Source organism: Mobula hypostoma, chromosome 7 (assembly GCF_963921235.1).
Source record: "Mobula hypostoma chromosome 7, sMobHyp1.1, whole genome shotgun sequence".
In the NCBI taxonomy this organism is placed as follows: Eukaryota; Metazoa; Chordata; class Chondrichthyes; order Myliobatiformes; family Myliobatidae; genus Mobula; species Mobula hypostoma.
Window position 1 is genome coordinate 90,845,645 of NC_086103.1, and position 16,428 is coordinate 90,862,072.

Below are 16,428 nucleotides of genomic sequence, written 5' to 3' on the forward strand. Positions count from 1 at the left end.
CATGGCTGACCAGTGAAGCCAGAGCCAAAGTAAAAGCAAAAGAGAGGATGTACAAGGAAGCCAAAGCTAGTGGGAAGATAGAGGATTGGGAAGCTTTTAAAAACTTGCAGAAGGAAACTAAGAAGGCCATTAGGAAGGTAAAGATGAATTATGAAAGGAAATTGGCGACTAATATTATAAAAGCTTTTTAAGTATATAAAGGGTAAAAGAGAGTCGAGGGTAGACATAGGACCAATAGAAAATGATGCTAGGAGATATTATAATGAGAGCCACAGAGATGGCAGAGGAACTGAACACGTATTTTGCATCAGTCTTCACAGTGGAAAACATCTGCAGTATACTGGACATTCAAGAGTGTCAGGGAAGTGAAGTATGTGCAGTGAAAATTATGACTGAGTAGGTGCTCAGGAAGTTTAATGGTCTGAGGGTGGATATATCTGCTGGACCTGATGGAATGCACCCTCGGGTCCTGAAGGAAGTAGATGGAAAGATTGCGGAGGCATTAACAATAATCTTTCAAGAATCAATAGATTCTGGAATTGTACTGGATGACTGGAAAATAGCAAATGTTACTCTACTATTTAAAAAGGGTGGGAGGCAGTATAAAGGAAACTATAGACATCAGTCATTGGGAAGTTGTTGGAATCGATTGTTAGGGATGAGATTATGGAGTACCTGGAGGCACATGACAAGATAGGCCAAAGCCAGCATGGTTTCCTGAAAGGATAATCCTGCCTGACAAACCTACTGCAATTCTTTGAGGAAATTACAAGCCGGGTAGACAAAGGAAATGCAGTAGATGTGGTACGCTTGGACTTTCAGAAGGCCTTTGACAAGGTGTCGCAGATGAGGCTGCTTAGCAAGATAAGAGCCCATGGAATAACAAGGAAGTTACTTGTGTAGGTGGAGCATTGGCTGGTTGGCAGAAAACAGAGAGTGCGAATAAAGGGATCCTATTCTGGCTGGCTGCCGGTTACCAGTGGAGTTCCATAGGGGTCGGAGTTGGGACCGCAGCTTTTTACGATACATATCAATGATTTGGACTATGAGATTAATGGATTTGTGGCTAAATTTGCTGATGATACAAAGATAGGTGGAGAAGCAAGTAGTGTTGGGGAAACACAGGGCATGCAGAGAGACCTAGATAGTTTAGATGAATGGGCAAAGAAGTGGCAAATGAAATACAATGTTGGAAAGTGTATGGTCGTGCACTTTTGTGGAAGAAATAAACGGGCAGACTATTATTAAGATAGGGAGAGAATTCAAAATGCAGAAATGCAAATGGACTTGGAAGTCCTTGTGCAAGAGACCCTAAAGGTTAACCTCCAGGTTGAGTCGGTGGTGAAGGCGAATGCAATTTTGGCATTCATTTCTAGGGATATGGAATATAAGAGCCGGGATGTGATGTTGAGGCTCTATAAGGCACTCGTGAGACCACACTTGGGATATCGTGTGCAGTTTTGGGCTCCTTATTTTAGAAAGAATATACTGACATTGGAAAGTGTCCAGAGAAGATTCACGAGAATGATTCCAAGAATGAAAGGGTTACCGTACGAGAAATGTCTGGCAGCTTTTGGGCTTTATTTCCTTTAGTTCAGGAGAATGAGGGGGGATTTCATAGAAACATTCCAAATGTTAGAAGGCCTGAACAGATTAGATATGGCAAATTTATTTCCCATGGTAGGGGAGAATCGGGTAAGAGGGTACGACTTCAGGATTGAAGTACGTCCATTTAGAACAGAGATGCAGAGAAATTACTTTAGTCAGAGGGTGGTAGACCTGTGGAATTTGTTGCCATGGGAGACTGTGGAGGCCAAGTCTTTGGGTGTATTTAAGGCAGAGATAGATAGGTTTTTATTAGCCAGGGCATCAAAGGGTATGGGGAGAAGGCAGGAAAGTGGGAATGACTGGAAGGATTTGATCAGCCCATGCTTGAATGGTTCAGCAGACTTGATGGGCTGAATGGCCTATTTTTCTCCTATATCTTATGGTCTTATGATTACTAGATCTAAAGTATCCCCCTACACACACTGCTGTCTCCTGCCCCATCTTGTTCCCTAACAGGAGATCCAGTATCATACTCTCTCTGGTTAGAACATCTGCATATTGTCAAACATGATCCCATCTGATTTTTTACAGTATAGAAGTCCCAGTCAATATGTGGAAATGTAAAATCATCTACACTCACAACCTTATGTTTCCTGCAATTGTCTGTAATCTCCCTACAATTTCTCTCCTCGAAATCATGCTGAATATTGGGTGGTCTATAATACAATCCCATTAATGTAGCCATTCCTTTCTTATTCTTCATCTGCCTCCATATATCCTCAGCAGACAAGCTCTCCTTTCTGTCCTGACTGAGCTATGCCATGACATATTCCTTGACTAGTAATGCCACATCTTTCTCTTTAATCCTTCCTGCTGCATCTTGTTTAAAACAACTGGACCCCAGAACACGGAGTTGCCAGTCGTGCTCCTCCTGGAACGAAGTTTCACTATTGTTTACAATGTCGTAATTCCACTTGCTGATCCATGCTCTAAGCTCACCCCCAATTCTCCTTGTATTGAAATAGGTGAAACTCAGAACATTATTCCCACCATGCTCGACCTTTTGATTCCTGTCTTTATACGTAGGGTTAACAGCATCTTTCCCCACAACCACTCCACTATCTGTCTTGACACATTGGTTCACATCCCTCTGCAACTCTAGTATAAACCCTGCAAAGCAGCACTAGCAAATCTTCCCCCTTAGTTCGCCTCCAGTTCAGGTACAGACTATCCTGTTTGTACAGGTCCCTAGAAGAGACCACAATGATTCAAGAATCTGAAGCCTTCCTCCTGCACCATCTCCTTGCCACATCATGTTAAAATGTGTGATCTTCCTATTTCTGGTCTCACTGTACATGGCACGGGTGGCAAACCTGAGATCACAAATCCGTGGTGGTTTCGTCTTTTAACTCACTGTGCAGGATCTTGTCGCCCTTCTTATCCATGTCATTGGAACCACATGGAACACGACTTCTGGAGGCTCACCCTCGCATGATGATCAATCCAAGATGTCTCTGCCCCGGCCCCTGGGATGCATTCTATCTGGGAATCGCATTGTCCACAAAAACTCCTTTCTGTTTCACTAACCAATGAAGCCCCTATCACTACGACACACCTCTTCACTCTCCCACTTCCCCTCTAAGCCGCAGAGCCAGATTTAGTGCCAGAGACCTGACTGCTGTAACTTTCCTCTGCTAGGTCATTCCCCCCACAACAGTATCCAGAGTGGTAGATTTGTTATTGAGGGAAACGGCCACAGAGGTATCCTGCACTGGCTATCCATCTCCTTCCTCTTTGTGATAGTCACCCAGTTACATGTGTCCTACAGCTTAGGTATAACCAGATCCAGAGTTCTTCCAGTGTCAGCTCTAATTCCCTACACGGATTGTTAGAAGCTGCAGCTGGATGCATTTCTTCAGGTGTGGTCGTCATGGACTCTGGGGATCTCTCCTCTTCACACATCCCACAAGAGGCAGCATTGTTATTGTGATGCTATTCCAGCTCAGGGCCTTCCAAAGTTCAGAGCCCAGTTCTGGTGTTGTTCTGAAGGGAGTCCCTGTACATTCTCCCCACAGAATGCGTGGGCTTCCCCTTGTGCTCCAGTTTCCTCCCACACTCCAAAGACATACCTGGTAGTTTAACTGGCCATTGTAAATTGTCCCGTGATTAGGTTAGTGTTAACTGGGGTTGTGGGGTTGCTGGGGCAGTGCGGCTGGAAGGGGAGGGACGACTCTGTGCTGTATCGCTAAGTAGATAAATAATTCCACTATCCTGCCTCACATTCCCACTGCTCCAAGTGTTTCCAAGATTTTGGTACTTTCCGAACAATTCAAATTAATTAATAAAATTGCTTATTATATTTTAACAACTGAAATAGTTTAGTTTCAGAATGCTGGGAAAATTAACATAATGCATTAAAATTTGTAAATAGCTTTGTGTTACTGGATTTAAATCTCTCATCAGTATTAAATCAATATGAAATATGCTTAACTTTTTCAACTGACCACAGTTAAACCCACATTCCACAGGGCTCACTTGGAGAGGTTCCTATCAGAATATTAAATTCAATCACATTAAAGAAATATTAATCTGAAAATGTTTTCTTTTCTCAGACCAGTTATACCAGACAGAAAGCTTGAGGTAAGAATAGAATAACTTTTGTAATGTTTCCAAGAACAAATTCAAATAATAACTGAAAAAGTAAATTTGTAAGTAATTTGTTACTGTACAAAGTGAACAAGGATTTTCTATAAACACTACCTTCTTTTTCCTTTGCATTTCAGGATGAAGTTGATGGTAAGTAAACAGTATCAAATATCACTCTTACTAAACATCTATATTTATGTTGCCTATACCTTTAAGAACAAGATTTCGGATGTTAATTATGGAATTTAGTATTGTAGATCTTTTGTTTTGAAGTATTCTGCTGCAAAATACACCATATCCACTTTATAAGTCCTTCTGGAGTTATCCATTACCAGCTTGCCTGGTGAGGGTCCGACAAGATGCCACACAGTTTTACTTTACTGTGCCTTCAATAGGATGGGTTACAAAACATACTTTGTTTCTAATATATACAGTAAATACAATTGGCAATATTATCATCATTCACTGTAACAAGTCATTGTCAATGCCTCTACTATTTTATCCATAACATAAAAAATTATGAGGGGGATAGATAGAGTTGACGTGAATAGGCTTTTTCCATTGAGAGTGGGGGAGATTCAAACACGAGGACATGACTTGAGAGTTAAAGGGCAAAAGTTTAGGGGTAACATGAGGGGGAACTTCTTTACTCAGAGAGTGGTAGCTGTGTGGAATGAACTTCCAGCAGAAGTGGTTGAGGCAGGTTTGATGTTGTCATTTAAAGTTAAATTGGATAGATACATGGACAGGAAAGGAATGGAGGGTTATGGGCTGAGTGCAGGTCAGTGGGACTAGGTGAGAGTAAGCGTTCGGCAGGGACTAGAAGGGCAGAGATGGCCTGTTTCCATGCTGTAATTGTTATATGGTTATATGGTAACATTGCAAAGCTGAACTGTTTGAGATCCAGCCTCTTAGTATCCCTTAGATGTTTATTTGCACAGGAAGATCAGCAAGTTTTGGGCAGATATGCACTTTTCTCCATATTGATGATCTCCTAGCAATTATCGTTATCCCAGTGTGGCTCCCTAGAAATGCTCCTGTGTTACACAGCTGTTCCAGCCTTTGACAAAGATCACTGCATCGCTCTCCAAATATCTTCTACCACACTGTTATCAGACTCTCGAACAAACCTCTCATACACTAAAACATGAACATCAATAGATCTCCCAATTTACCTTGTGAATATCCTTACTCTTTATTTGTCTCCTGCAATGCATTTTCTCTGTAACAGTAACACTATAGTCTGCATTTTGATTTCCTTCTTAGTTTCCTTGCTATATTTTATATGGTATGACCTGTTTGGATGGCATGCAAACAAAGGCTTTTGACTACCTTAGTACATGTGACAATGATAAACCAATTCCAATACAAACAGCTGAAGAAGGGTCTCTGCCCGAAACATCAACTGTTTTTCATTTCCATAACTGCTGCATGATCTGGTGAATACCTTCAGCAACTTGTGTGTATTGCACTGGATTTCTAGTATCTGCAGAATCTCTTGTGTTAAATGTTAAACATTTAAGTTGCTAGATAGGGTAATCAATAAATTAACCGCATTTCCAGAATGGTGTTGAGCCCTTTGACATGATGTTGGAGCTGAACACATCCAGCAAGTGTAAATTATTCCATCTGAACGTGGCTTCAGGAAATGCTTTGACTTGCTCTTGTAACAACAATATCAAGCCTCAATCTGCTGTAATTTTGAAAGTTAAAACTCAAAGCACTTTCTATAGTTGAAGAAATATAAATGAAGTCTCCTCCTTATGGGTTCATGATCAAAACTTACTTGCTTCCACCTTTCCAAGAATGGAGCAAGAGGTACTTGATATTAGTTTGTAAGGAGGTATATTCCTTCCATGTTTCCTCAGTGCTTCTGCTCGTTCTGGTACTGGAATCTGAGGTCCTCAATTCCATCCCAAATGCTCCTTCTCCACCTTTAATTGTGGTGAGTCAGGGATTCCCATTGTCAGTGAAGCTGGAAGGCTTAGGTTATAAGGATTTGTTTTTTTTTTGATAGGATTTACTGCTTTCCATGATAGTCTAAAATAGAAGGTGTATGTCTAAGATGAGGGGAAGTAGTGTATCGTGTATCAGAGGAATTAAGTTTTCATATGGAGAATAGCTAGTACCAGGAATGAGCTACCAGAGCAGGAAAAGTAGCCCCATTTAAGGGGCATCTGGACAGGTGTTTAAATGAGCAAAGTATATGAAATTAATACAGGCAAGTGGGATTAGTATAGCTAGGTATGATGTTTAGCATAGGCATAGGGCCCATTTGTGTTTGCCATTGATCAGTATTTCACTGTATCTTGATACACATGACAATTACAATTCCATTCCAAGATCATTGTGGACTTCAGGCATGCCAGGAGTCACATTCACGTCGCCGTCTACATCAACGGAGTTGTAGTGGAGTGTGTATCAAGCTTCAAATTCCTTGGTGTCCACATTTCCGAGGATCTCACCTGGTCCCTGAACTCCTCCATCCTGATCAAAAAGGTGCAACAGCACCTTTATTTCCTGCGGAGCATCAAGAAAGCTCACCTCTGTCCCAGGACACTGACGGGCTTTTACCGCTGTACGATTGAGAGCATACTCACCAACTGCATCTCAGTGTAGTATGGCAATTGTCCCGTATCAGACCGCAAAACACTCCAGCATGTGGTGAAAACTGCCCAGCGGATTATCGGCACCCAATTGCCCACCATTGAGAACATCTACCATAAACGCTGCCTGGGCAGGGCGAAAAGCATTATCAGGGATGCATCTCACCCTAACCATGGACTTTTTACTCTCCTCCCATCCAGTAGGCACTACAGGAGCCTCTGCTCTCGCACCAGCAGGCACAGGAAGAGCTTCTTCCCTGAGGTGAACAAGTAAACAAGCACATCCTGTGAATGAAATCAAAAGTATTTAACCTTTCTTCCTTTCTGTGAATATAGATATTAAAGAAAAACATAGTTTTGGAAAGAAAATAATCCCAATCATCCATTGCAGAGGCTGGGAAACAAGTCCATAGATGGGTCTCATTGAGATTAAAGTCATTTCATCCAATTCTCTTTCAGGATTTTCTTCCAGATCCATTCCTCGACCAATTGACTCTGCTCTGAATTCCAACACCTTTCCATATAGATCCTCCCGACCAGGACCGAAGCCTAATTACTCAGGAGGGAATCAAATGCCACTATCTAATGCTGAAAGGTATTACTCCGAATAGGTTTACAACTTGATCTGTGCTGTAGAAAATAGATTGTCATAACACTGTTATCCTAAAATGAAATATAGAAGAGCAACAGACTACTGCTGTCTCTATGTGTTTGTGGAAATTCCATCGCGTGGCCTTTTCGGATCGGAATCGGAAGATGTTGAATCCTTGTGGGTTGGGTTAAGAAACTGCAAGAGTAAAAGGATGTTGATGGGAGTTATATACAGGCCTCCCAACAGTGGCTGGGAGGTGGACCACAGATTAAAACAGGAAATAGAAAAGGTGTGTCGAAAGGGCAAAGTTATGGTAGTCATGGGAGATTTTAATATGCAGATCATTTGGGAAAATCAGGTTGGTACTGGATCTCAGGAGAGTGAGTTTGTTGAATGCCTAAGAGGTAGCTTTTTAGAGCAGTTTGTCATTGACCCTACCAGGGGATCAGTTATACTGGATTAGGTGTAATATACTGAACCGGAGGTGATTAGGGAGCTTAAGGCAAAAGAACCCTTGGGAACCAATGATCACTGTATGATTGTGTTCAACTTAAAATTTAATAGGGAGGAAGTAACGTCTGATGTAGCAGTATTTCAGTGGAGTAAGGGAAATTATAGTGGTATGAGAGAGGAGTTGGCCAAAGTAAATTAGAAGGAGCTGCTGGCAGGGATGTCAGCAGAGCAGCAGTGGTGTGAGCTTCTGGGAAAAATGAGGAAGGTGCAGGACACATGTATTCCAAAAATGAAGAAATACTCAAATGGTAAAGTAATACAACCGTGGCTGACAAGGGAAGTCAAAGCTAATGTAAAAGCAAAAGAAAGGGCATACAACAAAGCAAAAATTAGTGGGAAGATAGAGGATTGGGAAGTTTTTAAAAACCTACAGAGAGCAACTAAAAAAAATCATTAGAAGGGAAAAGATGAAATATGAAAGCAAGCTAGCAAATAATATCTAACTGGACAGTAAAAGTTTTTTCAAGTTTGTTAAAAATAAAAGAAAAACGAGAGTGGATATAGGACTAGAAAATGAGGCAGAAGAAATAATAACAGGGAACAAGGAGATGGCTAAATGAGTATTTTGCATCAGTTTTCACTGTGGAAGACATCAGCAGTATGCCTGATGTTATAGTGTTTGAAGGAAGAGAAGTAGGTGCAGTTACTATTACAAGACAGAAGGTGCTCAAGAAGCTGAAAGACCTAAAGTACATAAGTCACCCGGATCAAATAAACTGCACCCCAAGGTTCTGAAAGAGAGAGTGTTAGAGATTGTGGTGGCATTAGAAATTATCTGTCAAAAATCATTGGACTCTGGCATGGTGACAGAGGAATGGAAAATTGCAAATGTTACTCCATTCTTTAAGAAAGGAGGAAGGCAGCAGAAAGGAAATTATAGACAGTTAGCCTGACCTCAGTGGTTGGGAAGATGTTAGAGTGAATTGTTAAGGATGAGGTGATGGAGTACTTGGCGACACAGGACAAGATAGTACAAAGTTGGCATGGTTTCCTTCAAGGAAAATCCTGCCTGATGAACCTGTTGAAATTCTTTGAAGAGATTACAAATAAGATAGATAAAGGGCATGCAGTGGATGTTGTGTATTTGAACTTTCAGAAGGCCTTTGAAAAGGTGCCATACATGAGGGGACTTACCTAGTTAGGAGCTCATGGTATTACAGGAAAGTTACTACATGGTTAGAGCACTGGCTGATTGGTAGGAGGCAGTGATTGGGAATAAAAGAGTCCTTTTCTAGTTGGCTGCCAGTGACTAGTGGTGTTCTTCAGGGGTCGATGATGGGACCACTTCTTTTTATTCTGTATATAAATGATTTAGATGATGGAATAGATGGCTTTGTTGCCAAGTTTGCAGATAATACGAAGATTGGTGGAGGGGCAGGCAGTGTTAAGGAAACGGGTAGGATGCAGAAGGACTTGGACAGATTAGGAGAATGGGCAAGAAAGTGGCAAATGAAATACGATGTTGGAAAATGCATGGTCATGCACTATGTTAGTAGAAATAAACGTGCTGACTATTTTCTAAATGGGGAGAAAAATCCAGGAATCTGAGATACAGAGGGACTTGAGAGAACTTGTGAAGAACACCCTGAAGGTTAACTTGCAGGTTGAGTTGGTGGGAGGAAGCAAATGGCATGTTAGCATTCATCTCAAGAGGTCTAGAATACAAGAGCAAGAATGTGATGCTGAGGCTTTGTAAGGCACTGGTGAGACCTCACCTTGAGTATTGTAAACAGTTTTGGGTCCCTGCTCTTAGAAAAATTGTGCTGGCATTGGAGAGGATCCAGAGGAGGTTCACAAGGATGATTCCAGGAATGAAAAGGTTATCATATGAGGAACGTTTTATAGCTCTGGGCCGGTACTCGCTGGAATTCAGAAGGATGAGGGGGGATCTCATTGAAACCTTGTGAATGTTGAAAGGCCTAGACAGTAGATGTGGAAAGGATGTTTCCCATGGTGGGGGAGTCTAGGACAAGAGGGAGACAGCCCTAGGGTAGAGGGGCACCTGTTTAAAACAGAGATACTGAGGAATTTCTTGAGCCAAAGGCTGGTGACTTTGTGGAATTTGTTGCCACATTCAGCTAGGGAGGCCAGGTTGTTGGGTGTATTTAACACAGTGATGGTAGGTTCTTGATTGGACATGGCATCAAAAGTTATGGGGATAAGGCCGGGAACTGGGCTTGAGGTGGAGATGGGAAAAAGGGATCAGTCATGATTGAATGGTGGAGCAGACTTGATGGACCAGATGGCCTAATTCTGCTCCTATGTCTTATGGTCTTTTGCCAGGGTAAACAGCAATTTTCCAGAACCTTTCATTTCTACTTTACCCCATCATTATTGATTAGCTTCCCCAGTTAGCTAGACTAATTGCAAAATGGGCTGAAATTAAATGTTATAAACCAACTTAAAGTAACTTAGGAAACAACTTGCTATAGATTCATAGAAAATAATCAATTTAAAATAGAATGTGGAAGCTAATACTACAGAAGTACATTTCAAAATGGAATGATATTATGTTGTTCTTACAGTAGTCTATAGTGATAAAGTAATCTCACTCTGGATTTTATTAAGTCAAGCAATTGAGAATCTGTCTCAACTCTAGTTAGTCTCCAATTCATTGCTTATAGAAACATAGAATAGAAAACCTACAGCACAGTACAAGCCCTTCAGTCCACAAAGCTGTGCCGAACATGTCCTTTAAAAATGACCTAGGGTTACCCATAGCCCTCTATTTTTCTAAGCTCCATGTACCTATTGAGGAGTCTGTTAAAAGGCCCTATCGTATCCGCCCTCACCACCGTTGCCGACAGCCCATTCCACGCACTCACCACTCTCTGCATAAAAAAATCACACCCCTGCCATCCCCTCTGTACCTGCTTCCAAGCACCTTAAAATTGTGCACTCTCGTGTTAGCCATTTTAGCCCTGGAAAAGAGCCTCTGACTATCCACACAATCCATACCTCTCATCATCTTATACACCTCTATCAGATCACCTCTCATCCTCTGTCGCTCCAGGGAGAAAAGGCCGAGTTCACTCAACCTGTTCTCATAAGGCATGCTCCCCAATCCAGGAAACATCCTCATAAATCTCCTCTGCACCCTTTCTATGGTTTCCACATCCTTCCTGTAGCAAGGTAACCAGATCTGAGCACAGTACTCCAAGTGGGGTCTGACCAGGGTCCTATATAGCTGCAACATTACCTCTCAGCTCTTAAACTCAATCCCAAGGTTGATGAAGGCCCATGCACCGTATGCTTTCTTAACCACAGAGTCAACCTGCGTAGCAGCTTCGAGTGTCCTATGGACTCGGACCCAAAGATCCCTCTGATCCTCCACACTGCTAAGAGTCTTCCATTAATACTATATTCTGCCATCATGTTTGACCTACCAAAATGAATCACCTCACACTTATCTGGGTTGAACTCCATTTGCCACTTCTCAGCCTAGTTTTGCATCCTATCAATGTCCCGCTGTAACCTCTGACATACCTCCACACGATCCACAACACTCCCAACCTTTGTGTCATCAGCAAATTTACTAACCCATCCCTCCACTTCCTTATCTAGGTCATTTGTAAAAATCACGAAGAGAAGTCGTCCCAGAACAGATCCCTGAGGCACACCACTTGTCACCGATCTCCATGCATAATATGACGCGTCTATTACCACTCTTAGCATTCTGGATCCAAAAAGCAATGTCCACTTGGATCTCATGCCACCTTACTTCCTTACCCAATCAAATGCCTTGCTGAAATCCATATACACTACATCCACTGCTCTACCTTCATCAATGTGTTTAGTCACATCCTCAATCAGGCTGGTAAGGCATAACCTGCCTTTGACAAAGTTATGCTGGCTATTCCTAAGCCTATTATGCATCTCCAAATGTTCATAAATCCTGCATCTCAGGATCTTCTCCATCAACTTACCAACCACTGAGTTAAGACTCACTGGTCTATAATTTCCTGGGCTATCTCTACTCCCTTTCTTGAATAGAGGAACAACATCAGCAACCCTCCAATCCTCCGGCACCTCTCCCGTCCCCATTGATGATGCAAAGATTACCACCAGAGGCACAGCACTCATCCCTCACTTCCCACAGTAGCCTGGGGTACATCTCATCCAGTCTCGGCAACTTATCCACCTTGATGCTTTCCAAAAGCTCCAGCACATCCTCTTTTTTAATATCTACATGCTCAAGCTTTTCAATCTGCTGCAAGTCAGCACTACAATCACCAAGATCCTTTTCCATAGTGAATACTGAAGTAAAGTATTCATTAAGTACCTCTGCTATTTCCTCCGGTTCCATACACACTTTTCCACTGTCACACTTGATAGGTCCTATTCTTTCAAGTCTTATCCTCTTGTTCTTCACATACTTGTAGAATGCCTTGGGGTTTTCCTTAATCCTGCCTGCTAAGGTCTTCTCATGGCCGCTTCTGGCTCTCCTAATTTCCTTCTTGAGCTCCTTCCTGTTAGCCTTATAATATTCTGGATCTCGAACATTACCTAGCTCTCTGAACCTTTTGTAAGCTTATCTTTTCTTGTTGACCAGATTTATTACAGCCTTTATACACCACGATTCCTGTCCCTTACCATAACTTCCCTGTCTCATTGGAACATACCTATGCAGAACTCCACACAAATATCCGCTGGACATTTGCCACATTTCTTCAGTACTTCTCCCTTAGAACATTTGTTTCCAATTTAAGCTTCCAATTTTCTGTCTGATAGCTTCATAGTTCCCCTTATTCCAATTAAACGCTTTTCTAACTTGTCTGTTCCTATCTCTCTCCAATGCTATTGTAAAGGTGATAGAATTATGATCACTATCTCTAAAATGCTCTCCCACTGTGAGATTTGACACCTGACCAGGTTCATTTCCCAATACCAGATCAAGCACAGCTTCTCCTCTTGTAGGCTTATCTACATATTGTGTCAAGAAATCTCCCTGAACACACCTAACAAGCTCCACCCCATCTAAACCCCTCACTCTAGGGACATGCAATCGATATTTGGGAAATTAAAATCTCCCATCACGACAACTCTGTTATTATTATACCTTTACAGAATCTGTCTCCCTGTCTGGTCCTCAATATCCCTGTTACTATTGGGCGGCCTATAAAAAACACCCAGTACAGTTATTGACCCCTTGTTCCTAACCTCCACCCAGAGAGACTCCATAGACAATCCCTCCATGACTTTCTTCTCTTCTGCAGTCGTGACACTATCTCTGATCAACAGTGCCACGCCCCCACCTCTTTTGCCTCCCTCCCTGTCCTTTCTGAAACATCTAAAGCCTGACACTCGAAGTAACCATTCCTGCCCCTGAGCCATCCAAGTCTGTGTAATGGCCACCACATCATAGCTCCAAGTACTGATCCACGCTCTAAGCTCATCCGCTTTGCTCATAATACTCCTTGCTTTAAAATAGAGACATCTTAAATCATCAATCTGAGCGCATCCCTTCTCTGTCATCTGCCTATCCTCCCTCTCGCACTGTCTCCAGACTTTCCCTATTTGTGAGCCAACAGTACCTACCTCCGTCTCTTCAGTTCGGTTCCAACCCCCCAACAATTCTAGTTTAAACTCTCCCCCATAGCCTTAGCAAACCTCCCTGCTGGGATATTGGTCCCCCTCGGATTCAAGTGCAACCCATCATTTTTGTACAGGTCATGCCTGCCCCAAAAGATGTCCCTATGATCCAGAAATCTGAAACCCTGCCCCCTGCTCCAATCCCTCAGCCACACATTTATCCTCCACCTCACTCTATTCCTATACTCACTGTTGCGTGGCACAGGCAGTAATCCCGAGATTACTACCTTTGAGGTCCTGCTTCTCAACTTCCTTCAGGTAGTCTGTTTTCAGGACCTCCTCCCTTTTCCTGCCTATGTCATTAGTGCCAATATGTACCACGACCTCTGGCTGTTCACCTTCCCACTTCAGGATATCGTGGAAGTGTTCAGTCACATCCCAGGCCCTGGCACCTGGGAGGGAAGCTACCATCTGTTTTTCTTTCCTGCATCCACAGAATCACCTCTCTGACCCCTAACTATAGTCCCATATCACTGCTGCCTTCTTCCTTTCCCTACCCTTCTGAGCCACAGGGCCAGACTCTGTGCCAGAGGCGCAGTAACCCAGGTAGGCTGTTCCCTCCAACAGTACTCAAACAGGAGTACTTATTGTTAAGGGGGACAGCCATAGGTGTACTCTCTAGTATCTGTCTCCTACGCTTCCCTTTCCATACTGTGACGCACTTATCTGTCTCCCAAGGCCCCAGTGTGACTACTTGCCTATAGCTCCTCTCTATCACCTCCTCACCTTCCCTGACCAGATGAAGGTCATCGATCTGCATCTTCAGTTCCGTAACGGGATCCCTAAGGATCTGCAGTTCGATGCACCTGGTGCTGATATGGCCATTCGGGAGGCTGGGAGTCTCCAGGACTTCCCACATCTGACACCCAGTACAGAACACCGGCCTCACTTCCTGTTTCTACAGGTAACCTACCTCGCCTCGATCTGTTGTCGCTGAAGCCCCATTGAGCCAAAGCCCTCGTATTCTGACTCCTATTACTCTGTCACCCGCTCTATAAAGCTGTTGCCTTTTAAACTCTTGGCGCCGCTCTAATTCACTGACGCCCACGCACTTGCGCAGTCGACCCTCAATCATGTTTGTGCTTATATTCATTCCTTCGTGGATATTTTTAAAAAGTAATTTTGACCTGGCTACTGTTAGTACATAGAGAAGTATCAATAATTTTATAATAATTTGATGTCATATCAGATGTCACTTCTGTTTCTTTTCATCCTATTAACATTCTTCTTCATCTCCTTTCCCTGAACCACCCACCCTTCACGACAAGCCTTTCACCAAGTGCGTCCTTGCCACCACGGTTTCAACAAGGTACGAAACTGGTTTATTATTTTCTTCCTGTGTAAAATGTTCACTGTCTAATGACAAAGTTGATTCCTAACTTATTTGGTACCATTGCTGAGAGGCTGTTGCATTGCAAAAGGTGTTTTCTTTTGCTTCAGTTGTTTAATCTAAGAATTTGTTTTCTCTCTCAGATAAATGTAGAAAATTTGACAGCATTATTTCAATAAAAAAACATAATATTTATCCCTATGTTCTTGCTAATGTGATGGAGTGGTTAAAATAATATTTCTACTGCTACGCTGTTGGGCATTTTATTCTCGCAAACACGAGGAATTCTGCAGATGCTGGAAATTCAAGCAACACACACAAAAATTGCTGGTGAACGCAACAGGCCAGGCAGCATCTATAGGAAGAGGTACAGTGGACGTTTCGGGCTGAGATCCTTCGTCAGGACTAACTGAAAGAAGAGACAGTAAGAGATTTGAAAGTGTGAGGGGGAGGGGGAGATCCAAAATGATAGGAAAAGACAGGAGGGGGAGGGAGGGAGCTAAGAGCTGGAAAGTTGATTGGCAAAAGGGATACCAAGCTGGAAGAGAACATGGGACAGGAGGCCTAGGGAGAAAGAAAGGGGGAGCTGAGCCCAGAGGATGGAGAGCAGGCAAGGAGTTATAGTGAGAGGGACAGAGGGAGAAAAAAGAGAGAGAGAGAGAGAGAAAAAAGGGTAAAATAATAATAAATAAATAAATAAATAAGGGATGGGGTACGAAGGGGAGGAGGGGCATTAGCGGAAGTTAGAGAAGTCGATGTTCATGCCATCAGGTTGGAGGCTACCCAGACGGAGTATGACGTGTTGTTCATCCAACCTGAGTGTGGCTTCATCTTGACAGTAGAGGAGGCCGTGGATAGACATGTCAGAATGGGAATGGGATGTGGAATTAAAATGTGTGGCCACTGGGAGATCCTGCTTTCTCTGGTGGACAGAGCGTAGGTGTTCAGCAAAACGATCTCCCAGTCTGTATCAGGTCTCAGCAATATATAGAAGGTCACATCGGGAGCACCGGAGGTAGTATATCACCCCAGCCGACTCACAGGTGAATTGTCACCTCGCCTGGAAGGACTGTCTGGGGCCCTGAATGGTGGTGAAGGAGGAAGTGTAAGGGCATGCGTAGCACTTGTTCCATTTACAAGGATAAGTGCCAAGAGGGAGATCGGTAGGAAGGGATGGGGGGAGCAAATAGACAAGGGAGTCACGTAGGGAGTGATCCCTGCGGAAAGCGGGGGGGGGGAGGGAAAGATGTGTTTAGTGGTGGGATCCCGTTGGAGGAGGTGGAAGTTACGGAGAATTATATATTGGACCCGGAGGTTGGTGAGGTGGTAGGTGAGGACAAGGGGAACCCTTCCCCAGTGGGGTGATGGGAGGATGGGGTGAAAGCAGATGTGCGTGAAATGGGAGTGATGCGTTTAAGAGCAGAGTTGATAGTGGAGGAAGGGAAGCCCCTTTCTTTAAAAAAGGAGGACATTTCCTTCGTCCTGGAATGAAAAACCTCATCCTGAGAGCAGATGCGGCGGAGACGGAGGAATTGCGAGAAGGGGATGGCATTTTTGCAAGAGACAGGGTGGGAAGAGGAATAGTCCAGGTAGCTGTGAGA

General features: G+C 43.2%; 1 protein-coding gene across 3 annotated transcripts in view; it reads left to right on the forward strand.

The window, feature by feature from the left end:
* Positions 1-16,428, forward strand: part of lcp2a (lymphocyte cytosolic protein 2a) — a 224,335-nt gene that overhangs the window by 180,649 nt on the left and 27,258 nt on the right. For all 3 annotated transcript variants that reach the window (XM_063053707.1, XM_063053709.1, XM_063053708.1), the window contains exons 14-17: positions 4,161-4,188; positions 4,332-4,344; positions 7,260-7,395; positions 14,766-14,806. In XM_063053707.1, coding sequence (XP_062909777.1) covers positions 4,161-4,188; positions 4,332-4,344; positions 7,260-7,395; positions 14,766-14,806 — 218 coding nt within the window. The remainder of the gene's footprint in view (positions 1-4,160; positions 4,189-4,331; positions 4,345-7,259; positions 7,396-14,765; positions 14,807-16,428) is intronic.